Source organism: Brachyhypopomus gauderio, chromosome 13 (assembly GCF_052324685.1).
Source record: "Brachyhypopomus gauderio isolate BG-103 chromosome 13, BGAUD_0.2, whole genome shotgun sequence".
NCBI classification, from domain to species: domain Eukaryota; kingdom Metazoa; phylum Chordata; class Actinopteri; order Gymnotiformes; family Hypopomidae; genus Brachyhypopomus; species Brachyhypopomus gauderio.
This window is the reverse complement of record NC_135223.1, coordinates 19758275-19781173: the sequence shown is the minus strand read 5'-3', so window position 1 is coordinate 19781173 and position 22899 is coordinate 19758275. Positions and strand designations below refer to the sequence as shown.

At 40.5% G+C, this 22899-nt stretch overlaps 3 protein-coding genes across 8 annotated transcripts; 1 reads left to right on the top strand and 2 right to left on the bottom strand.

The window, feature by feature from the left end:
* Positions 1 to 146: 146 nt before the first annotated feature.
* On the bottom strand, positions 147 to 5185 carry aldh5a1 (aldehyde dehydrogenase 5 family, member A1 (succinate-semialdehyde dehydrogenase)). The gene is made up of 10 exons (XM_076971559.1): positions 4725 to 5185; positions 4394 to 4477; positions 3932 to 4102; positions 3721 to 3837; positions 3443 to 3586; positions 2688 to 2831; positions 2425 to 2583; positions 1782 to 1945; positions 1494 to 1552; positions 147 to 1353 (listed from the first exon to the last, which is right to left on the bottom strand). Exons 1-10 carry the CDS (start codon positions 5010 to 5012, stop codon positions 1142 to 1144), a joined length of 1542 nt encoding a protein of 513 aa, XP_076827674.1. The 5' UTR covers positions 5013 to 5185; the 3' UTR covers positions 147 to 1141.
* A 480-nt stretch (positions 5186 to 5665) lies between these two features.
* On the bottom strand, positions 5666 to 11656 carry dek (DEK proto-oncogene). 5 transcript variants are annotated; one of them, XM_076971566.1, is made up of 11 exons: positions 11506 to 11656; positions 10558 to 10698; positions 10244 to 10455; positions 10028 to 10122; positions 9746 to 9866; positions 9329 to 9607; positions 8174 to 8305; positions 7935 to 8040; positions 7365 to 7519; positions 7171 to 7239; positions 5666 to 6585 (listed from the first exon to the last, which is right to left on the bottom strand). In XM_076971566.1, exons 2-11 carry the CDS (start codon positions 10658 to 10660, stop codon positions 6574 to 6576), a joined length of 1284 nt encoding a protein of 427 aa, XP_076827681.1. In that variant the 5' UTR covers positions 10661 to 10698; positions 11506 to 11656; the 3' UTR covers positions 5666 to 6573. The 5 variants fall into 5 exon arrangements, with proteins under 5 accessions (XP_076827681.1, XP_076827678.1, XP_076827679.1 ...); XM_076971563.1 differs by lacking the exon at positions 5666 to 6585 and adding an exon at positions 6615 to 6816 and having other exon boundaries at positions 11513 to 11599; XM_076971564.1 differs by lacking the exons at positions 5666 to 6585; positions 11506 to 11656 and adding exons at positions 6615 to 6816; positions 10973 to 11096.
* Positions 11055 to 20400, top strand: kcnv1 (potassium voltage-gated channel modifier subfamily V member 1). Of its 2 annotated transcripts, none has more exons than XM_076971561.1 (3): positions 11055 to 11183; positions 14328 to 15296; positions 19437 to 20400. In XM_076971561.1, the coding sequence occupies exons 2-3, from the start codon at positions 14354 to 14356 to the stop codon at positions 19949 to 19951; spliced, it is 1458 nt and encodes a 485-aa protein (XP_076827676.1). In that variant the 5' UTR covers positions 11055 to 11183; positions 14328 to 14353; the 3' UTR covers positions 19952 to 20400. The 2 variants fall into 2 exon arrangements, with proteins under 2 accessions (XP_076827676.1, XP_076827675.1); XM_076971560.1 differs by lacking the exon at positions 11055 to 11183 and adding an exon at positions 12868 to 13076.
* The last annotated feature ends 2499 nt before the right edge of the window (positions 20401 to 22899 follow it).

Sequence of the window (22899 nt, the reverse complement as noted above, 5' to 3'; positions counted from 1 at the left end):
TAAGCCAAGAGCACTTAAGCCATTGGATATCCTTCTAGAGAAACTTCTAGAGTACATTTAAACATACTAAATACAGATTACATATACAAGTTAAAAATATTGCATTGCATCAAAGTTCACCTGTAATAAATATAAAAACAATCGTCAATTTTTTTAATGTTATTTATTTGCAGTCGATCTGCACATATACCAATGGTCACTGTTTGAATGACACCAATTTAAAAACTTTACATGAAATGTAATTAATATCTAATCCACCCAGTAAATTATACTTTATTTTATAAAAAAATATCAAGATTCTACTTCAAAAGAGTTCAGTCATATTTACATGTTAAGTCCACAAAGGAAGAAGAGTCACATGTTTACATTATCGGGTCATTTGGCAAATACAAGGTTACAACAGTGCAATGAACTAAATATTTCTGATTTGGGTTTTTAAATGTTAACCTTTTTTTTTCATTGGAATAAAAAAAAGATGAAGTACCAGTACTTACTGTACTGAACACAATTTTAAAATGTCTTAGTCATACGACACCTACACCACATTTACATTAACAACAGTTTTAATAAAGTGCCATTCATTTTTTTATTGTGCATTTTCTGGCACATTAGAGTAAAGAAATATCCATATTAAAAGGAAGGATTACAAGTTAGATGTTAAAAACATGTATTCTGTAACCTGTTTCTAACTGGCTCTGTGAACCGATGTGATTGCTGAAGTGCTTGCCTGCCCCAGCGGTTACCCACGGAGCCACGGCATTGCCACCGTTCTCAAGTCAGTTAAGAACAACATCAGCTTTTGTGCTCTCTTACAAGACCTGACCCAAGTAAACAGGGCTAGAAAGCAATGGGCCTCCTCCAAAACCACATACTGCTTGCTACAAATTACTATCGCCATGGGGAAATTAATAATGGGATATTTTAGGAATCAACGTCATATACGAGGTATAAATTGGCTGAGGCTATAAGCACAAGTTGGTAGAAAATATGAATGGAGTACTGTTTTTACGTACTACTTTGGATGGCAGTATGTGGTTCTGGATGCTGTCCTTGCTCTTGGCCCGGCTAAGTGCGTTGAGAACAACAGAACAAACACTAGTTTGGCTGGAGATCTCCAAGGACAGGATTACGAGTGTCTGATTTAGAGTGCAAGTCCACCAATACACACATACTTCACCTCCAGATACTCATCCACACCATACTTGGACCCTTCTCTGCCCAGCCCTGACTGCTTGACTCCTCCAAAGGAGGCTTCTGCGGTGGAGATCAGACCTTCATTCACCCCCACCATTCCCACCTCCAACTGCTCCGCCACTCGCCATATCTGGCTTATATCCTGAGAGAAAAAATATCCTGTTGAAAGACAAAGCATTGATGAGCTTGTTAAGATCATTAGATACGCAGCCAAATGATACCAAAAGGAACTGCCGATTCAAATCTCAAATGTTTCCAGTAAATGGTCAAGTTATTTTGGCACATGCAGATGCACAAACCTGCTAGTCCAACTGGAGATGCATTAGCAATGGCGAGCGCCTCCTCCTCTGTTTTGAACCTGAATGTGGTGCAGGGAAGATGTGACAGCAGGGAAGATATGAGCTCAACCACATCTTTAATTATTCCTAAGCAAAACAAGCAGGCTAGCTAAAAAAAAGTAATTTACCATGAGCCGAAATCTGTAACTTCAATCTAGAGCTTGCCATATGATGCAATACAACGAATCGCAGATAAACCATATGAATGATGTGCACCGTATTATGAAAGATTCTGTGATGTTAACTCACTTCATAACTGGTACCAGGGGTCCGAAGGTCTCCTCGCGCATACAGAGCATGTCACTTGTGACGCTGGAGAGGAGTGTGGGCTGCATGAAAGAACCTTCCAGTCTCTTCCCTCCCTTCAGCAACACAGCTCCCCGAGACACAGCATCTGCAATCTGGTGCTCCACCTGAAAGACCATGAGCACTCTAAGCCTCCTGTCCCCACTCTACGGCTCTTAGCCACCACAGGCTACGCAGAAGAAACATGCACGTTCAAATGTTCTTTCTGTACTAGATCTCGGCTGTGGTGCTGATGCGTAGCCAGTCAGACTGTCTGCCTTACGGGTCTGCACACATTAAAGCCACGTTCAGATCTAATTTGACCAGACTGTAGGCAGGGAGAGAAGCATGTTGCGTTTGCTTAATTGGGATACAATTCCACATGCAGGGCTTTAGAGCAAAAAGACTCAGCCATGCTGAAATCAATCCTGCGTTAAAAGAGGACACCGGGTTTGTGATCTCTGAAAGGACTCTTGGATGTTTGATCTTTCGCACATTTGGAAGGAGTAAAAGGGGCGGATCAAACTGCCCACACAAAACCAGCATGGCCGGTCACATCCGTGGAGGGAAAGATTACGGTGCTGGCGACTGCTCGTGGACAGGGCACCTTCTCTGCAGCTCGGGCATTGATGAGGGGTCCCTGTGTGGTGGCCGGGTCGGAGCCATGGCCCAGACGCAGCTCTGCTTCCATGGCCCTGCCCAGCTTCTCCACGAACACATCATGGATCTTTTGCTGCACCAGGAACCGGTTGGAGCAAACGCAGGTCTACAACAAAGACCAGGAGTGAGTCTCAATCAAAGTGTATAAAAGCAAGAACATCAAAAACGTAGCATTCGATTCCTCGTTCATTACGTTTATTGGAATCATACTTGGCCTGAGTTTCTGAATTTGGAGGCCATGGCTCCAGCGACAGCTTTGTCCACGTCAGCACTGTCGAAGACGATGAAGGGCGCGTGTCCCCCCAGCTCCATCGACACTCTCTTCACCGTTTCTGCAGCGTGTTTCAGCAGGATCTGGGTTCAATATATATATATATATATATATATATATATATATAAAATGCCATGGTAATTTCTTCATCTCAAATAATTTATTGCCACAAAAGCCCAACAACAATGGTTGGTATACCCCAACATGTTAATGTCTCAATAACTTGTCATTTGCCCTTGAGCATCAATTACAGATTCACAAAGGACGTCTGCATCTACGCCATTCTGAGACTCTACTAGTCTCTATATCTGTTGCAACCTGCTGATGATGCTCTCTGACACTAAGCTCAGTGGTCATTTCTGTCTAAGAAGATACTGTTAAATTCTTGCAATGGTGAAGAACTGCTGATCAATTGATGTCAAAATATGAACAGCATAATTAAATTAAACCAGGAAATGTATTGGTCGACTCATGGATTAAACACCTGTTGCTGTTAAGCTTCTCATTAGAGAACTGCAAGATGTGCAAAAAGCACTGAAACGATCAAGAGTTGGACACGTGCATTAAAAAGTTTAGAGGAGGTCACATGAAGTTCACCTGTAACAGTCAAGAGTATGACACACACACATCCTTTAACTGCAACACTGCATTTGTTGCATTTAATAGCACTTCAGCTATTGAGGAGTGTCAATACCTTGCCAGTGGCAGTTGAGCCAGTGAATGAGACTTTGGCCACCAGAGGGTCTGTGCAGAGGACTTCACCCACAGCACTGGCCTTCTCCCTGGAGCAGGGCACCACGTTGACCACTCCAGCAGGGATCCCAGCCTGGGCTGCCAACTGTAGAGGTAGGGCTTTAGCTTTTCACTGTAGCCTATATCAGGTGTACTCCCCATCCTTGGTCCGATTCTTAAGGCAGCGGAAACAACTGATAAAACAGAAAGTGAGGAAAACAAAAACCTGCTGGAACCAACCTCAGCAAGCGCCAGAGCTGAGAGGGGCGTGTCCTCGGCTGGTTTCACCACCACGGTGCAGCCCACAGCCAGAGCCGCTGCCACTTTCCTAGTTATCATGGCACTGGGAAAGTTCCACTGTGAGTGGAGAAAAGACCAATGAGACGTTCAGACCTTAAGAACCGCAAACTGAACAGAAGGTAATGTTCAGGGCGCAGGAGATGCCACTCACTGGGGTGATGATGGAGGCCACACCCACTGGCTGTTTAAGCAGTAGTATTTTGCGGTCTTTGACAGCAGGACTAACAATATCACCATAGACACGGCGGGCTTCCTCTGAGAACCACTCCAGAAATGATGCAGAGTATGCAATCTCACCTAGGGACTCTTTCATGGGCTTCCCCTACAAGTGCATAAATGCAGTGCTGTTTGAGACAAATACTCGTGTCTTTCCGGTATCTTGGTTCTGTAAGCTTCCTAATGTGCATTCATGAACTGGACATAATCCATTGAATATGAACATATACGTAGAGGCATACTGATTATTGTTTATGCACACTACAAATGGTAGCCTATATCCGAGGACACTATTGTATACTAAATGCCGAATAACTTACACTAAGCATACACAGAACAGCTGTCTAATGGCAGAATGCAAGTGACTGTGTACTTCATAATAATTCATAGTACTCACACATTCTGCTGTAATGAGCTTTGCTAAATCCTCTTTGTTCTGATTGACCAGGTCAAACCATTTTCGGAGTAGAAGGCTTCTTTCCTGAACAGTGTGTGAACGCAAATATCAGACACGAATTTGACATAAACAGAAAAAATACTTATAAATAGGAATGCATTAAGGATCAGAGTCTGGCCATTCAGGTAACTTAATAAACGCTTCCACACTGCTTATGTCAAGATAAAAATTAATACAGATGTGGCAATTGCTGTCATTAGCCAGTTAGCCAACTATAATTTTATTGTAACGCGTCGAACTGTCATGCAAAAATACTCAGCAGCTCAGTTACCTTTGGAGTCTGACACTTCCACGAGTGAAAGGCTTTGTGAGCAGCAACAACCGCATCTCGGGCTTCCCGAGGACCAAAGTCAGAGACTTGTACCAGTTCCTTGCCTGTTGCTGGATCCAACACGGGAAAAGTTGAAGCAGCAGAAACCCAGCGCCCATTAATGAACCCCTGGGTCCGGAGCAGTTCTGCACAGACATCGAGCGTGTACGCACGGCGGGCCATGTTAGGCAGTCCCGGACGGATTCGGTTCAGAAAACACTTACTGCCTACAAGATACAGACTGCCCATTACAAGAGCACGTTACAATGTTGACACAAAGCGAACGCGGAGGGGTGGATTATTCACATTAGGCTATAAGACCACACTCTGCAAACTGAGAGCCCAGCGAAATGTAACCGGCTATCTGGTTCAAGTAGAAGCTGTAAGTGTAACGCGATGACGACACAAGATGGCGGTTATTAGTGTTACGTCAGGGATGCACGGCGCTCAACTGAGCCGTCAGGGGTTTGTTTTCAGGCTATAGTAGTTAGGGGCGAATGGTTTTCTACGCATTACAGGAGCAACAATTAATCTTTATAATACGTCTTCGCTTCATGAAACAGCCATTATACGGTTAGTTCCAAATTTTAGAGGACTTTTAAACGTTAATTTGATACTAGAAAAACTTTTAATTTGAAAGCCGTTGCAAGGGTCCACTGTAGATAGCGCGACTGTCAGCACGGACAAAAGATAAAGTGTACAAGCAAACACACGTATTCTAACCGTGGTATGCGTAGTTGTGGTTGTGGTTCAACACTGTACTTTAATCAACCACAAATCTAAACTAATTTCCCCATAACTTGCCCTGAAAATGTCTTTAAATAATTGTCTGCAATAGGTATGCCTGGATATAATACTTTCTAACATATGCACATGTGAGAAAGACAACAATTATTTTAAAACAATATAAATGTTTTATTTGAATTCATTCAGTTAGTTATGTGAGGTTTCTTTACAGGAGAATCCTACATGATGCTATAATGTTGCTGAATAAACTCATTCAAAAAAAAAAAATTGAAACAAAAATATATATATAAAAAACCCACATTAAGCAGGCAAAATATTAGCTTGCACTGATGATAAAATATACCTATTAAAGAATTAAAATAAAACAGACAAAATATTTACATGGCAGTGTATAATCTGACTGTATATTACACACATTCCAAGGAGTTAGACTATCCATTATAAAAGCAATCTACAGACCAAGCAAATCAATATCCACAAAAAGTAATCAAAACATACTATGAAAACAACCAAAATCAAGAAAGCATATCAAAATATGTATGTGTTCTCACAAATATGCACAATGCAAACAAGAGCTCAACCATACCCCCCTTCCACACACACACACACACACACACACACACACACACACACACACACACACACACACACACACACACACACACACAAAACCAATAAATAACTGGAAGAATGATACTTATGAACACTTCTGTGAAAATCAGCTGTATATTCAGTCAATCAAGTCAGATGCCCAACACATTGAGTTATTTTAGAATCAAAATTTAGGACAAAATCAAATTTCTTTGGGAGAGCACATGTAAAACTATATGCATGTATAAAGGTACATATATTTGTACATGTACTGTACAAAACTATACACATATTCCCAAATGTAAAACTATACAAAAAAGGATGCAAAGCTATTCAAGAATTCTGTATCAAAATAAAGATAATATAAGCAAACAGTGAGCAGTGTTTTCCTGAAGGGGAAATTGTACACACTTATGCGTTCCCCGGCATTATTACACTGGTCTTCAAAAAGTGCTCTCTCCCTCCTGTTAGTTTAAGATATTAACTGCCAAGAGAAAGAAGAGCAACCTTTGTGAGACAAAACGTTTATATCAGAAAAATGTGAGGATCTCTTACCTGCTACAAATCACATTCCTAGCTAGACAACTGGCTTATGATGATGGCAATCAATATGGATCTGCAGCTGTGCTCTTTGTAGAGCTTTCATTAATGATGCTCACTTCATAGTTTAATGTACATTGGCCACAGCTCTCATGCGTTATATGGACTTGCTTCCCTTGTAAGAGGGATTATGAGAAAGAAAATATCAAACTTGAATCTAACCACATATCTTCTGGTTTTGGCTGTTTTCTGTGATTTTAGTAACTGTCATTATGCATTTTAAACAAATATTTACTTCATCGTAAATTTAGATGTGACCACAATGTCTTTTTGGCATGCGTGCTGGGGTCTTATGACTGTCTCAAAATCCCTTGCTTTATATCTAGTTTTGGAACAGGTTTCAATGGTCCTGCCACATATTATAATTTGCTCTTAAACAGGTGGCCTGGACAAATAACAAAAATGCTAATGTATTTGAACAACTGTTAAATCTGATTTGGTTCGACATGCAATTCTTTAAAGTACTTACATTCTTCACAGTCTGTTTGATAAAGTCTTTTCTGTCTGTCAAATCAAAGTCAGGATATAGGTCATAAACCTGAAAGGAAGAATTAAAAAAATAATTAATACTTTGTGTGTGCCAACAATTCTTTCAGCTAGTTCCAAGTGTAAAGTGTATTAAGTGTATATGATTAATAAAGCGTTTTAAGTACAAGTACATACTTGTTGGCAAATCTGCTTCATTGTCACTTCTTCCAAGTTTGCATCTTTCAGGAGGTCCTTGATGGCTCCTTTCAATTGTTCATTCGTTGGTGGTTTTTTAATCATTTTAATTAGTGGCTCATCATCATCATCATCATCAGAGCTTTCACTTATCACTGAAATAAATAAAAATCTCTATTGAGCTCCTTGAGCCACACTACTTAATGATGCTAAAGCAGCAAGGTTTCTGATTGGACATGGTTGAGCTTCCATGTAAAAAGGAACACATTGACATCATTACCTAAATGTTACAAACTCCAAATCAAGTGCCTGCCTTACAGTACCAATACGTAGAAACTCTGAGTTAATCTCTGTGCAGTTTTATACAAGGCCTGTACACAACATATGCTTTCTAAGCTTAAGTTTTGTTTTTTTCTGGAAACCAACACATTGACCTGAAATGTGTTTGCCAAGAGGGCCGGAAGAAACTATATTTATCATAAAGTCTCTTCAGCTTTACTTTACTGTTTGATTCACACCGATTTCAAAGATCCAAAATAAATAAATAAACAAAGTGCATGTGCCGTTTACCTTGGCTCTTGCGGGCAGTATTTTTTTTTCTGTTGCTACTGCTGTCTGCTCTTTTGGCTTTAGGAACAGGCTTAGCTGGCACTTTCTTCGGGGCCACTTGCTTCTTCTTAGTTTTACCATATAAGGAATAAAATGGGTCAGTAAACATGGGCATACCAGAACAAATTTTAGTTAAAGGTTCGTCAGCCTTGATGAAGACACACACTAAAACCTGGTCATTGAACGTTTCTAATTTGAACCTTTTTTAAACTGGTGTCTTCAACAGAGTCATCATCTGACAGGGACTGGTCAGAAGTGTCCTCAGCTTTCTTCACCGTCTTCTTCAAGGTGGATTTCTTTTTACTGCTGTTTTTCTTAGTCTTTGAACTCTGCTGTTCAAAAACAAGTTTCTGTGTCATCTTTACATGAATTCAGACCATGCACAAGACATCACACAAAGCAAGATTGGCTATTTTGTCATTTCAGCTGCATTGCTAATGCAAGCCGTGTCCGATATAGTACAGGCTCCCACAGCATTGTGTTCTTCACAACACAGAGTTAGTTCAACAAAACAATCACACAACTCACTTAATTTTAAAAGAAATTCACCCTTTCATATACAAAAGATAGTAGATTTTCTGTTCATAACATACTGTGCCACATATTTACTAATCCTTTATTAAGCCAGTCCATCTCTAGGACCACTCGTTGTCAGATACAGTATCTAGTGGGTCATCTGGAGTAGCCACGGAACACCACGAAATAACGACAACCTAGTTTGTTTCTTGTGGGCTGTCCATGACACAAAACATGGGTTAAAACAAGCTGTTTAAATTTGGCTCCATTATACACCTGACTAAGTGTCATTATAACTCAGGGGTCTGACTGGTTCACACATATATTGGTGCATACTATGTTTTCTCCTAAGGTTTATGCTCAAGAGATGCTACATTAGCACAAAGCCAAACTCAGTCAGCACACCCCAAACACAAGGGACATGGGCGAGTAGTGGCTCGTTTAAGGGAACAGGCACTCAAATCAGCCACTGTTAGCAAGGCTGGTTGGGCAGGGTATGAAGGAGCCGTCAGGTGTTTCAATAAGACCCCAGGTCTCAGGTCTACATTTCCCTTGCTTATTACTACAGTCCTCTTAACTCGTCCTGCTGTATCTGTTGGTTAATGCAATACAATTAAAGATGTGCCACTTTTATTAATACTTCTAAATGAAGCTGCACACGTTGAATGGAGAAGTAGGACGTGTTCTCACGGCAGTCATGCACAGTTCACATGGCTTTTCTGACTCAACCATTTTGAAATTCATCATTACATTTATCTTTGTATCAGCTGCAAAGTTTGTAATTTCAACTTGCCAATTAATCTGTAATCATGACATCTAATCCCTGCATTATAATTTACCTCCTCGTCAGGACCATCATCAGAATCCATGTTTTTTTCCTCCTCTTCCTCAGAGTCACTATCATCTTTATGTTTTGGACTGCCGGTTACAGATGATTTCTCAATGTCTTCATTTTTAGTTTCACCATCATCTTCATCCTCATCACTACTAGAGTCAGTAACAATTGCTTTAGACTTTCCACTTTCTAATTGTGGTTTCTTGCTCTTGGATGCTGTTTTCTTCTCTCGCTTGGCATCCTTTGCAGTTTTCTTCTTTTTTTTCTTTTTTAAAATTACAGGCTGTGTACCAAGGAAACACAAACAACAAAATTAACTACAAATCATTAATTCAAAGGTTTGCTTACAACCATGTGCATCCTTATTCAATTTGAGAATATAGGTCTCACACCCCGAAGGAAATTAAATCAAGTCTCTCACCTTCCCCGAGTTTGTCGGGTTTATGAGGAACTGCATAATCCTATCAACCAGAACACTTTGAATTCCACTTCTTTCAAGATCAAGAATTTGACAAATGGTCTTGAGTTGTACTTTGGGGAGCCTGAAACAGACAGAATTCAAGATTGACAAATTCTACATACCAGCAGTGAATAAAATAGCAGGCTTCAAGTCCACTACTAGCATTAATTTTCAATATGCTTAGTACATGCATACATTTTATCCATGCGTTTCTTCGAAAAGCACCAAGATAAAACTATCTACCTTGTCATTTTTACCCTCTTTTTGTTGTAAGGGTCACTGTCAATGTCAAATGGGAAGCCATTAAACAATCGAATGTGTTTCCTGAGTGAAGATACCTATTAAAACACATTGAAACATTAACTTGTATAATTTTGTAAAGGAATAAAATTGCTGACATGTTGATGCGTTATGTATATGCATAGCTGTCTAAATGCTGTCACACGTAAAAATGCTTACAGCTCCTGGGCGATCATATAGAATCTTGTGAAGAGGTTTCAGCTGTGGGGCTTTGAGCTTCCCGATAGCGTGATTCACCCGAGCAATGTCTCCCAGTTTGTCCCCTTTTCCTATACTCTCAAATTTCAGTTTTTCTTTTGGTTTGCCCATCTGCAAGTCAAGTCTTTGGATCGTTTTCTTTTCTCGTTTTCCTTCAATGATTTCTCCTTGGTCTGCAACAAGGAAAGACAAAAAAAATGGCAAACTTTCTATGAATGAACGTTACATTTGACATTAGTTAAGACTTTAGTTGGTTTTAAAACACTGGAACATACGTATTCTGCTCTTGGGTTTGTGTGTCCATGGTTCATCTTGCTCCCCTTTGTTTGATGCATCATTGGCCTCTTTAGTGTGGTCCTCTTGTACTGCTGATTCCATCCTGATGTCTTGGACGAGACACCTTAGTTTCCCATGCACTGCCAGATAAACATAATGCGCTTTAAAAGGGGGCCATCATATCTAGCGAGCTATTTCTTTAAGGACTTCTTGCATTTTATTAATGTGCGAGATACTTGACGATTGCAGGGCAGTACATTGTTCAAAAGATAAACACACTCGGCTAGCACAGCACGTTAGCCGAGCTCCATAGCAACGCGTGGAGGGGCTGGCCAACTTGAGTTAGCCACCAAGCTAGCTAACCCACGCTAGCCGAGTTTATTAAAGACGTGCGAATACAACCCTCAGCATTACCGCCACTCAAACCCCAACAAGTGTGCCGTCGAAATGCGCAGCGGCCGCGGTCCACTTCAAGCAACTTTGAGGTGTTTCTAACGCGGAATGGCGGCGCAGTAGTGAGTGAGGGCGCTAGCGACGCGCTAACGGTTCAAACTCATTTGGCGCCACTAACTTGGAGCTAACCGGAGGACGCGAGCCCCTTCTGGCCGGATTCACCTGCACACTGGTCCGGAAAGTACAACAACAGCACAATATACACGTTTTACACAGTCCCTAAATCATTTTTGCAATATTCACCACCATAAATGTACCATTTAATCCTGTTTTTTATCAACGCTTTAGTGGCAAAGCGCAAACAACTAACGCTAGCACGGCTAGCTAATAAAAAGCTATCTAGCTAACGAACTGTCCCGCCCACAAATATAAGCGAAATAATTTTGTTTCATTTTGCGGTCTGCGGAAAACACCACAAAAGCAAACGCGTGGAAATAACGTTAAACTATTTATTGCCGTGAATGTATTTAGTTAATTTTAAAAAATGCACTTACAACGTACAAGTGTTCAGGCGGCGGGTGATGATGAGAGAAACTCAAGTGAGAATAATCAGCAACATGGCGCGTTTGAAAAGTGTGGGCGTGCGGTCACGTGACCTGGCCCAGCTCTTCTGTACGAGTGTCAGACTACCAGTGTGCAGCACAACAACACTAACACCAGTCTGGACCCTACATATGTTAGGGCCTTGGGCTCTTATAAGAACAGAGAATAGTTTATAACAAAATAAAATACACAATTTAAAATAATAGAGAATAGTTTATTAGTTTATTGCTTTTAATAAAATTAACCTGTACAAAAATTATAGTAAGATTTTTTTAAATGATTGCTCAAAATCACGATTAATAATCTCTGAACAATTTACATGTCAAGTACCTTTCAAGTTTCAAGTATATCTCAAGTTAAACCATAAACTGCGAAAGCATAAAAATGTAATTTCACATTTAAGGTGATAAGAGTAAAATGTGTCATCCGCAGAATATATTATACTTCATGAACATAAAAAATGCAAAACGCAAAAACAAACGATAAAAAAAACTAGGCTATTGTTAAACAAAGCATTTGCAGGCCGCGTAAATCAGCTGAAATTCCGACTTAGTTGGCGGTATCATCGGTAATTCTTCTCATCAACAGCAGAGGGCAGCATAGCAACGGTTGCTTGGGATGTGGTCATGATCAGCAGCTACTTTCCCTACTTTTATTCTAGGTCACTGCTTAAAAAAACGATACTGTTCAATATAGCTTTATTATACGAACAATATTAAATCTCAATAACGCAAATTTTGGCGCAACAACTGTGAAGTGGAGAGCCAACATCCTGCAATGCGAGGAAACTCGGTGTAACATTAAAATTCCGGTGTCACAACTCATAATGTAAAGATTTATTTAAAAAATATTTTCTGGTCACAATAACTTCATAAGAAACCCCCATATATCTTACAAGTATCTGTATTTTCATATAAATTTAATCTAATTAGCTTTACCCCTGACTGGTTGAGATGCAGAAGGCAAATAATGGTTTCAAACAACAACGCTTGGCCTATTTAACGTCTCCGTGTTGAAGGTTAATGCAAAAATATCTTATAGTACGCATTTCAGTTGTCCCGGAGAGCATGTACCTGATAGTATTTGCTAATTATAATGTAGTCTACGCGTTTAAAACACAAACGTCCATGCTGAAAGTGAAGAGTTTGTGGACTAGATCGTGTTTTAATGTGATTCAGATGCATTGTGTGTCTGGAGTTTGTTGCCTAGCAGCATGGAAGCGCTCTGATTGGCTCGTGCCTTGCCCTCGCTCCAAACCTTTTAAAACGCACGTGAAGTGCCAGCGCGCGGGGCTCTGCAGAACTGTTCCCAACTCCTGCGAAGCGACTAAAATCCACAGGCTGCTCGAGCCTCTCTTCTTTCAGAACAGATCTGGGATCCCGCCATGCACTGGATTATGCACCGCACGTTGATGAATAAGCATAGCAAAATATCCTGTCACCTGGCAATAAAAGAGGAATTGCAAAGAGGAGCATGAACTCTGATCTTAACGCCTTTCATCTGACCACCGACTTCTCATGAAGTAGGCTGGATATTAAGTTATCATGATATTACATGCTGCTTTGGTTTTGTGTTTAATTGTATTGTCTTAATATAACCTTATGTATCTACATATAACGACAGTTTACGTTTATTACTAGAAAAGTCAAGTCTGCTGTGCAATACTCTGGAGCCCTTTTAAAAGCGCTCTCCAGTGCGCAGCTACGTGAAGACTCGTATGCGTAGGCAGCCCCGTACCGATTAACTGCATATAACGCAAATGTTTTTTTAGAGTACGATACTCTGAAGCATCCGACCACTGACTCATTTAGTTCTCAATTTATTCTTTTAATTGTTTTCATTGAACACTATTTTCAAAATAAATCTTCACAAAATATTTTTACCCGACTGACTCATCTTAAGTTGCTCAATCTCGTGCTAAATTATCTCTCAATTAAGTAAAATCATTATGCTATTCGAGTTATGAAATTTTGCCGTCACGTGCTGTACATCTATAAAACCAATTACCACGCGCCTGTGAGCATACTAATAAAATCAGCATGTTGCTTGTAATTATTTGTTAGAAACTGTGAGGATGGCATCGGGCACCTAAAACCACATGGAAAGTGAGACTGCTCAATTTTGGGTGAATATAGTGGCTAAAAATCTATCGAATGATGTACCTGTTCTCCAGATATTGCCAAAGCTTTCAGTATGTCCATGTGTCTTTGCAGTGTGTGTGATTTGCTCTGGAATCTATATAATGTTAGTTCATGAGACCTGATTAAACATTCAGACCTACAAATTACCACCGTGACAATATTATAGAGAAGAACTTACCAAAGAGAATTAATGATTACAAGAATAGTAACGTTAGACCAATTAATTAGCCCGGCCAGCTAAAATATTTAAATCTCGATGAGCAGCTATAAAGAAGTAGGACACTGCCAAAGGCTTCTTCTTGCCGCCGTGCTCGGTGTGATCTATCACCACTGGTGGAAGAAGAAGCATCAAGGGTTTTGCTCAACTACTGATGGGAACATCAGAAAGGACATGTGTAATAGTAATGTAGGATTCTCTATTGTGTGTCTACCGTGTGTACATGAAAGGATGTAAACGTTCATCAGAGAGATTAACACAAACATCAGTATGTTTGCTTAAGTATACTGTAAGACACACAAATCAAGATAGTTCTATTCTATGATTATTCTATAAATATGCATACTCGTGAATACTAATTCAATTAACATATTAATTTTGTTTGTTTGTGTTTGTTGGTTTTTTCTTTGTGTAGCGACACTCTACAGTACACAGCGCACTATGTTCCGTGATGTCTCAGGTGCAGTGGAGTTCTATAAGGACAGTGCCTCAGTGTTGTCTCTGGATTCTAGTGTATTCTTCACCGAACCTCCTCCACCAGTGGACAATTCGCTGGAGTTTTTCATCATCAATGTTGGAGGGAGCCGGTACATTTTGTCCCAGGAGCTGTTGGCCTCTCACCCAGAGACACGATTGGGCAAGCTGGCGCTGTCCAGCCGAGACTCAGCCTTAGACCTGTGTGACGACGCAGACTTCCTGGAAAATGAGTTCTTCTTCGACCGCAACTCCCAGACCTTTCAGTACATAATGAACTTCTACAAAACAGGCCATCTGCATGTCAGAGAGGAGCTATGTGCCGTCTCCTTCCTGCAAGAAATTGAATACTGGGGCATTGATGAACTCCGCATAGACCACTGTTGCAGGGAGAAATATTACCGCAGGAAAGAGATGAAGGAATCTCTGGATATTTGTAGGGAGGCAGAGACAATTGAAAGTAAGGAGGAGGACTTCAACGGTGTTCTGTGTCAAGACCTCCGGCAGCGTCTTTGGGACCTCATGGAGAAGCCGGACTCCTCAAAGGCAGCGAAGATGTTTGGAACGTTGTCTGTGTTCTTTGTGGTGGTGTCCATTATGAACATGGCTCTTATCTCCCTGGACTTCACTATCCTTGGTGCCCCTATCTTGGACATCCTTGAGTACATCTGCATTGTGTGGTTCACAGGGGAGCTGGTGCTCAGGTTCATGTGTGTGAAGGACAAATGCAAATTCAGCCGGAGTGTGGTGAACATCATCGACCTGTTGGCCATCCTGCCATTTTATGTCACCCTCGCGGTGGAGAACCTGCATGGTGGATCCACCGAGCTGGAGAATGTGGGGCGTGTGGTGCAAGTCCTGCGGCTGATGAGGTCTCTCAGGATGCTGAAACTCGGACGCCATTCGACAGGTAACACAAACTGTTGAAGATAATTTGTGGCCTGAATTATGAGAAGGTCATGTTCTCATACTTTACATAATTCATCGCATCTTTTATCACATCTCTTATATCTTATCACAGTTTACATGTCTGTCACCAGCGATGGCTAAGTTACCTTGAGAAAGTAATCCGATTACTGATTACTGATTGCTCCTTTTAAAAGTAACTTAGTTACGTTACATATTACTTGATTTTAAAAGTAACTACGTTAGATTACAAGTTACTTTAGTAGTTACATTCAGCAGCAAAATAAAATTTTCCAATACTCACTTTATTGGAAGTGCATTTTTAACAGTAACAATGTATTGAAGCAGGTTCGGTAACCGATGCAGAAACTGCTTAATCCAAAAATCCCGACGAGGGAAACTTTATTGATAACGCAACCCTGGCGCGCGCAGTCGCGTGTTACTTAAGAGACTCCCCGTGAGGAGTAGTAGTCGCTACAGTATCTCCTGACATTACATTTGTGTAGCTGCGCGGTATTATTTGTAAATTTATTTGTAAACGTAATACAAGCGAACTGGGGTGGGTTTCCCGAAACGTTCGTAGCGCCAAGTACTTCGTAACCTCGTATGAAACGTACGAGGTTAAGAAGTACTTAGCGCTACGAACGTTTCGGGAAACCCACCCCTGTTCAGTCAGACAGCTTGTGAAACTAAATACCATTACAATTTCAAGTATTTTAAAGTAGGCGACGTTAGGCAAAATTCCAGTACTTTTCAAACGTGGAACACAGTGCAACATTAAAATTCTTCAGGTAAATGTTCCTTCCCCTGTTTTTGAGGGGTTTTCTTTATACTACCACACATCGTTACGGGAGGGCACTGCAAAAAATGACTTGTAAAACGGGCTCGCGCTCTCACAGGGTCGCGCGCAGCGTGCGGAGTCGAGCGCTACGGTCAGACGCAAAAGTAGAACTGAGCCAAGAAGAAAGCAAAAATATATATTTTTACTAGGGAAAATAAAAATAGTAACGCACAGCTATTTGGATAAGTAACTTTAATCTGATTACTGGACTGGAAATAGTAGCGCGTTATATTACTCGTTACCGAAAAAAGTGGTAAGATTAGAGTAACGCGTTACTAAGTAACGCGTTACTGACATCACTGTCTGTCACAAATATCAAATGAAAGGCCCTTCTAAAAAAAAGTAAAAATTAAGGTAAATCTAATTATAAGTTTCTCTTTGAAAGGTATCTTCAGAGGCAGATGTATTTACAGTTACATTTTACATTTATGGCATTTGGCAGATGCCCTTATCCAGAGCGACTTACATTTGTATTTCATTTTTATACAAGTGAGCAATTGAGGGTTAAGGGTCTTGCTCAGGGGCACCTCAGTCATGGCCTCAGGTCTGGGAATCGAACCCACGACTCTCCGGTCACAAGACCAGTTCCCTAACCACCAGGCCATGACTGCCCCATATTTGTAATAAAATATATTTATGACATACATTTTTTATTTCTGTTAGTGGTAAAATATATTCTAAATAAGATCTTGTATGTCATCTGTTTATATTTGTGCTTGCCTTTTTAGTGAAATTCTGATTAAAAGAATGCTAATAGTTTCATGTAAATCATTGTTACATTGCCTGCAGTCATGAATTCTTGACTCATCATGATATATATTAAAATATATATAAAGGAAAGTGTCAAACATGTTATTTATTAGAAAACTGACACTTAGTTTGGTAGAATAAAATAGACCCCTGTGTTCCCTGCATATGGAGATGTCATAACTCATTGACTTTAACTGTGGGGCTATATTTGGAGAGAGAGAGAGAGAGAAGAGAGAGAGAGAGAGAGAGAGAGAGAGAGAGAGTACAAAAATGTAATCATCCATTTTGACATTGAACCATAGAGAGTGGGAGAAGGAGACCTATATGTGTGAAGATAGCTATAACTAGCTTTGATCTAGTATATTATGGACAACAAGGTTTTCAGCCTCAGATGTACCAAAATCCCAAATAACAGAAGGCAATGATGTATCAGAGTCACCAGAAGGGGTTTATGTGAGGAGGGCTCACATTTATCGAGTGAACTAAGGACTAGAAGAAATAGAGGAAGAAAAATGGATGTTTGTAAGACTTCTTGCTTCCATGATGATCCAGAAATGAATTTCAAAAAATGAAAGAGCCCAAGGTTGGTTCAGCCAAAGAAATTCTGCCTTTTTTAACAGCACACCAGTTGTAATTTTGCCAAGATTTTCTTAAGCAAGTTGGCTCTCATTTCTTTCCACCTACACTGTTTTGATACTCTGAAATAATAACATAACACCCATCCTAATATTACCCCGTCTCACTTAAAACATTTATCAGAGATATTGTAAGGTTTGTTTTCTGAATGAATATTAAAATGTGTGGCTTTATTAACGAATGAGCTTAGGCTAATAATCCACAGAGGGAACGGCAGCCTGCAGCCATTCTACTGTTTTTTCCATTTTAATAATGTGCCTCTCACATCTGTACTCTGCGTCGCACTGAAGGTGTTTGTCCTTGGCAGTGGCTAATCTGATCTGGGAAACACAAAGCACACAAAAATGAATAGAGGCCGGTTAAGTCTGATGTGTCAGCCTGTGTGGCGATATCTTTCAACAGACCTCGTTGAGAGAGCTTTATTCAGACACAGCAGCGATGACTCTGTCAGATAGAATGGTGTGAGTGAGGGAATGAAAAAGAATGGATATTTGGTGGCTTCCAAGCAGACTCAGTCATGTTTATCTGAAAGTTATTTGTTATTACCACAGTGTGACTTCTCCGTGATAACTCCATGCGATAAGTCAAGTCTTCTTATGGCCAATGCGAGTGCTCTGAGGCTAACTGCTGAGATGCATGGGAAAGTCAAAGAGAAAGAAAAGCACATTAAAGTCATAAAAGAGAGTGATGGCCTCTGTTTACAGGCAACACTTACTTAATACCTGCTCCTCTAAACTAGTCACTATCATGTAATTGGTTTTCCATTTGAGAGTATTTAGTTCAATTTCAAGCTCTTTCAAGCCAAACATTTTATGCAAATGAGATACCTCAGAAAAGACACATCCAGTATTAACATCTAATATCTAATAGAGGGGGAAAGGGGGGACAAATATATCATTGAGTTCTTAAACATTACTTAGTATTTGAACCCATTAGTCATACCTTTCTGGTTACAATTGCATGTTTAAAGAGTAAACTGTATTATATAATAAAAGGACAAAAGATCTAAGTGTCTTTCAAAGAGCTAAATTTAAGTATAATGTTTGTATGATCAGCTCCTCTGTTTGATTATTTCACACACACACACACACACACACACACACACACACACACACACACACACACACACACACACACACACACACACACACACACACACACACACACTTATGCACATGCACACACACACACAGGAGACATAAACTGTTATATAAAGTTTATCCATTTAAGACATATAATGTTTTATGAACACAGTCTCAAATAGGCAAGTTGCCATTTCTGAATGCCCTACACATTGTCAATGTATTCAGTGTGGTTGACAAAGATAAATAAAGAAATGCAGTGTCGTGCCAGTGTGAAATGATAACAGCTGGTTCAGTGTAGCCTATATTTATAGACATCTCTTGGATGGTGTTAAATCTTTTTTTTCAAATAAAACCTTCACCCTAAGCTTCACACATCAATACAAGCTATTTGTGCAAGGATGAAACCAAATCCTGTTTTTAAACAGCTTTTATAAATGTCCTCCATCGAGGGATGTAAAGTAGTCCAACATATGCACACAAGTGCCTCTCTGGCTCTCCTGCAGCCCTACTGCTTTTACTGCTTAAAATCACAGTTAGCACTTGAACTTTTAATAATGAATCTGCCATCAGGATGCAGGTGTTAGTATATTTTCTATTTCGTTTATTTATTTTTTTACTCCATGTGATATTTTGGGTGAGTTCAGGATGTAAAAGCCTTTTGTCACACTTCATTCAGTATTTGAGCATTTCTTTCCTCCTCTTTTCCTTTCATGATTTGAGGAAGATGGTGTTCATTTTCAGTGATGCCTTTTATGTTTCATTTGGCTTTTGGTCTTTTTCTGACGTGCTTCATATGAGCTGTGTTTGAATACCACTATGTGTTGTTCATCAGGTCTCAAGTCTTTGGGCATGACGATTGCCCAGTGCTATGAGGAGGTGGGTTTGTTGATGCTTTTCCTCTCCGTGGGCATCTCCATTTTCGCCACACTGGAGTACGCTATCGAGCACGACGTGCCCGAGACCACCTTCACAGACGTGCCCTGTGCGTGGTGGTGGGCCACTACCTCCATGACCACCGTGGGCTACGGCGACATCCGGCCTGACACGGCCATGGGCAAGGTCATGGCCTTCATCTGCATCCTCTCGGGCATCCTCATCCTCGCCCTGCCCATTGCCATCATCAACGACCGCTTCTCAGCCTGCTACTTCATGCTGAAAATGAAGGAGGCGGCGCTACGTCACGGCGAGGCGCTGCGGCGTCTGACGCGAAGCTCCGCCTCCGACGTGACAGCGGCGGGGCTGAACTTGCGTGACGCCTACGCCAGGAGCGTCATGGAGATGCTACGTCTGCAGGGCCGCGAGAGGGCCAGCACACGTAGCAGCGCCGCCGACGACATCTGGTGGTAGTGGGACATGTCAAAGAAAACTTAACAAAGAGCAGCTGGATGATCAGAGAAAATCTGACCTTTAAATATATGTATTTCAATGTGGAGACTGTGACTCTGTATATAAGACCTTTTTTGTTTGCAGCATAGATTGGCTAGATTCGTCTTCAGTCTTCGTCTTCTGTCTTCAGTGACCATCCAGTATCTGTTCTGTTTGTGTAGTAATGTTTCCCGGGTTTTTATTATATATGTTAAAATAGTTGGGATACAGTTTCAAAATAAAGCAAATGTTTGTCCCTTACCCTTGTTTCATGGACTCCCTTTTCAAAATGTCACCGGTGCGTCAGAGGTCACAGTGACCTTGCAAGATAATTAGTCAAAGGACCTGATGAGAGCTGCAAGGTTTGGTCACGTCAGCATCACAAACACCCAAGAACCAGGCGAGGATCACCATTCCTAGCGCTCACTGCTCTAGAGAGAGACATTCATTCGTTCTAGCCTTCCAAAAAGACACAAATTCTTCATTTCGAATCATAATGTGACTGAGATATGTTTAATTAGTTATTGGGCAAAATGTGGGATTTATTTCCAGGACATTTAAAGGAAGCTGCTTTAGGCTCTCTGGAATTGAACTTCAAGCAATACAGTTGTTAAAAAGAGAGATTAAGCTTCAGAAAGTTGTGGATTAATGTTAAAAGCTGCTAAACACTAAAGAAAGATCAAAAGGCTTGAAGATTGTCATGGTCAGATTTTGTAGGTTTTCAGACCAAAAATGTATATAAATGTATATATAAATATAGCTCTGAATGTACCCTGGTTACATTTTGATGGATGTCCTAGATTTCTTGTACCCTAGTAAAAGACATACTATGCATAATGAAATACCTAAATCATGTCTGTAACACAGAACTACACCCAGTGAGTGTGTTTAGCCTCTCCTCACATTCTTTTTTGTTTTTTGTTTTCCCCTTTTACGTTTCATAAAACACAAATTCAGATAATTCATTTGAGCCCCATTCAGGCTTCACTAACAGGCTGCATGCCCTGGTTGGGCTATTTATAGCCTGGATTTGAATATGTTTGATGTAGAGGGATGGGCACCTTATCTAGTCTCCAGGTGACCAGTGCCTTTCCTAACTGTAGTCCCCACACCAGAAACACAGAAAGACTATGACCCCTATATAATTAGATGTTATCTGTGTGCGTGTGTGTGTGCGTGAGAGAGAGAGAGAGAGAGAGAGAGAGAGAGAGAGAGAGAGAGCAGGTACATACAAGGGAAAGTCAAAAGGAGAGCGATAAAAGGGAGAGATTGGGGAGGGGTTGTTAAAGTTGACCTGAAGAGAAGGGCTATTTAATGCAGGTCTTTGAAACAATGGACTTCCTCATTGTCTCCATGTCAGCATCTCCCAGTTCCTGCTTTAGGAACAGCACTAAACTGACTGCCATCCGCTTTTCCCTATTAGAAATAAAAACAGACTGGTGCATTGCATCTCTTCAGTGTAAAACACTTTGACACTGCGGACCAAATGAGAAGCACCATTCCAGGTTTTTAATGATGTGATGAGCAGAAGAAACATAAACATCTGAGTGTGTACAGTGTTTTTTTGGATGTGAGGTGGCATGCCAGACATATGAGCACTTGAAGGGTTACAGAGCCTGGGTGACTTAGCTACAGGTTTGCTTCTAATGCCAAGCTCTTCAACACACACCTTTAAATCACTGCGACACATCCTGAGGCTAGCGGCTGTGTTGACTGCATGGTGAATAATGTCAAGAAGGAAAATCCGGCGGTGTAGCCTGCCTTACCCTAAACAAAACACTGTCAAGAAACTGCACAGCAACAAACCAACAGCATAGAAGCCCACATACTTTTTAAAGGACTTAGTGTAGTATGCTAGTAACTAAACGGTACATTAAATATGAATTTGGCATTCTTGTCCATTCTTCCTGCAATGTTTGTCATTTTGGCAAACATATCCGTATCTAAAGCTCTTTTTAAAGTTTCTGAAGGAATATCCTTCTTCTGCAGATGAAGGACTTTGGCCAAGCTGTTCTCCTTTCTCCAGAGACAAGTGAGTGAATGTGAGAAATGAGTGTTCAAATGACCTATGAGACTATACAGTATCTCACAAATAGGTTAGTGCAGCAGGGAGCGGGCGACGGCGATTCCCTTAGAGACAGGGATAGCGTGATCAAAAACTGAATGTGTGAATCGAAAGTGCTTCTCAGACTTTTGGAAGAGCTCTGAATGTAACATACAGATAATAATGAGTCTGTTTCAGAGTAAAGAAATCTGACTCAGAATGTTATAAATAATGGTATTACATTGCTAATGGTATAGTCTTCAATTTCTGAATCAGATCACCATTTAGTTCATCTAACATAGTCATAATTCTACCAGCAGGTCTGTATCAAACTTGAAGATGCAGTGACAAAAAACTGATTTTGAAATCGTTTAAGGGTCTATATACATAAATTCATGCAAGTGGTCAATCTGAAAGCATGACCACTTCTTCCTAGGGTCATTTGTTATAGTGCGGTCATCTGGTTGTAGTCTTTGTTGCTCCACTGAAAGCTTTGCTGACTCTACCTAAATATTCCTTCCTTTGTCTTTTGGTTGCCATGGAAAAACTATATGCATGGCAAGTTAGTTATAGCTCTAGTCCACACATGTGTATATGTCCATGGTTAGTCTATTTTTACTCTTTTCCCTGACCTTTAATCATTGTTGAAGCAGTTTTTCAATCTGACTTCAGGTTAGCTATGGTGTTGAAAATAACAAACAAAAGCACTTAACTAACTGCAAAAAAATGCAAATGCAAATGCAAACAGATGGATGATGCAAGAGAATGACACAAGCCCATAGTAGCACACCTGGACCGGCCCCTTCACCAGGGAGGAGCAGACCAGGGGCAGGAGTAAATACCGACAGAATAAACACAGGTAGAATAAATACAGACAGAACAAATG

Coding starts and splice junctions, on each gene's coding strand:
- aldh5a1 (XM_076971559.1), bottom strand. CDS start 5,012: ATGGGCAGTCTGTATCTTGTAGGCAGTAAGTGTTTTCTGAACCGAATC. Junction 2,832..3,442: donor GCTCAACTGCCACTGGCAAG/GTATTGACACTC, acceptor TATTGAACCCAG/ATCCTGCTGAAACACGCTGC. Junction 1,946..2,424: donor ATGCCCGAGCTGCAGAGAAG/GTGCCCTGTCCA, acceptor ATGGTCTTTCAG/GTGGAGCACCAGATTGCAGA.
- dek (XM_076971562.1), bottom strand. CDS start 10,660: ATGGAATCAGCAGTACAAGAGGACCACACTAAAGAGGCCAATGATGCA. Junction 9,608..9,745: donor ACCCGACAAACTCGGGGAAG/GTGAGAGACTTG, acceptor CTTGGTACACAG/CCTGTAATTTTAAAAAAGAA. Junction 7,520..7,934: donor TACTGCCCGCAAGAGCCAAG/GTAAACGGCACA, acceptor TATTTATTTCAG/TGATAAGTGAAAGCTCTGAT.
- kcnv1 (XM_076971561.1), top strand. CDS start 14,354: ATGTTCCGTGATGTCTCAGGTGCAGTGGAGTTCTATAAGGACAGTGCC. Junction 15,297..19,436: donor ACTCGGACGCCATTCGACAG/GTAACACAAACT, acceptor GTTGTTCATCAG/GTCTCAAGTCTTTGGGCATG.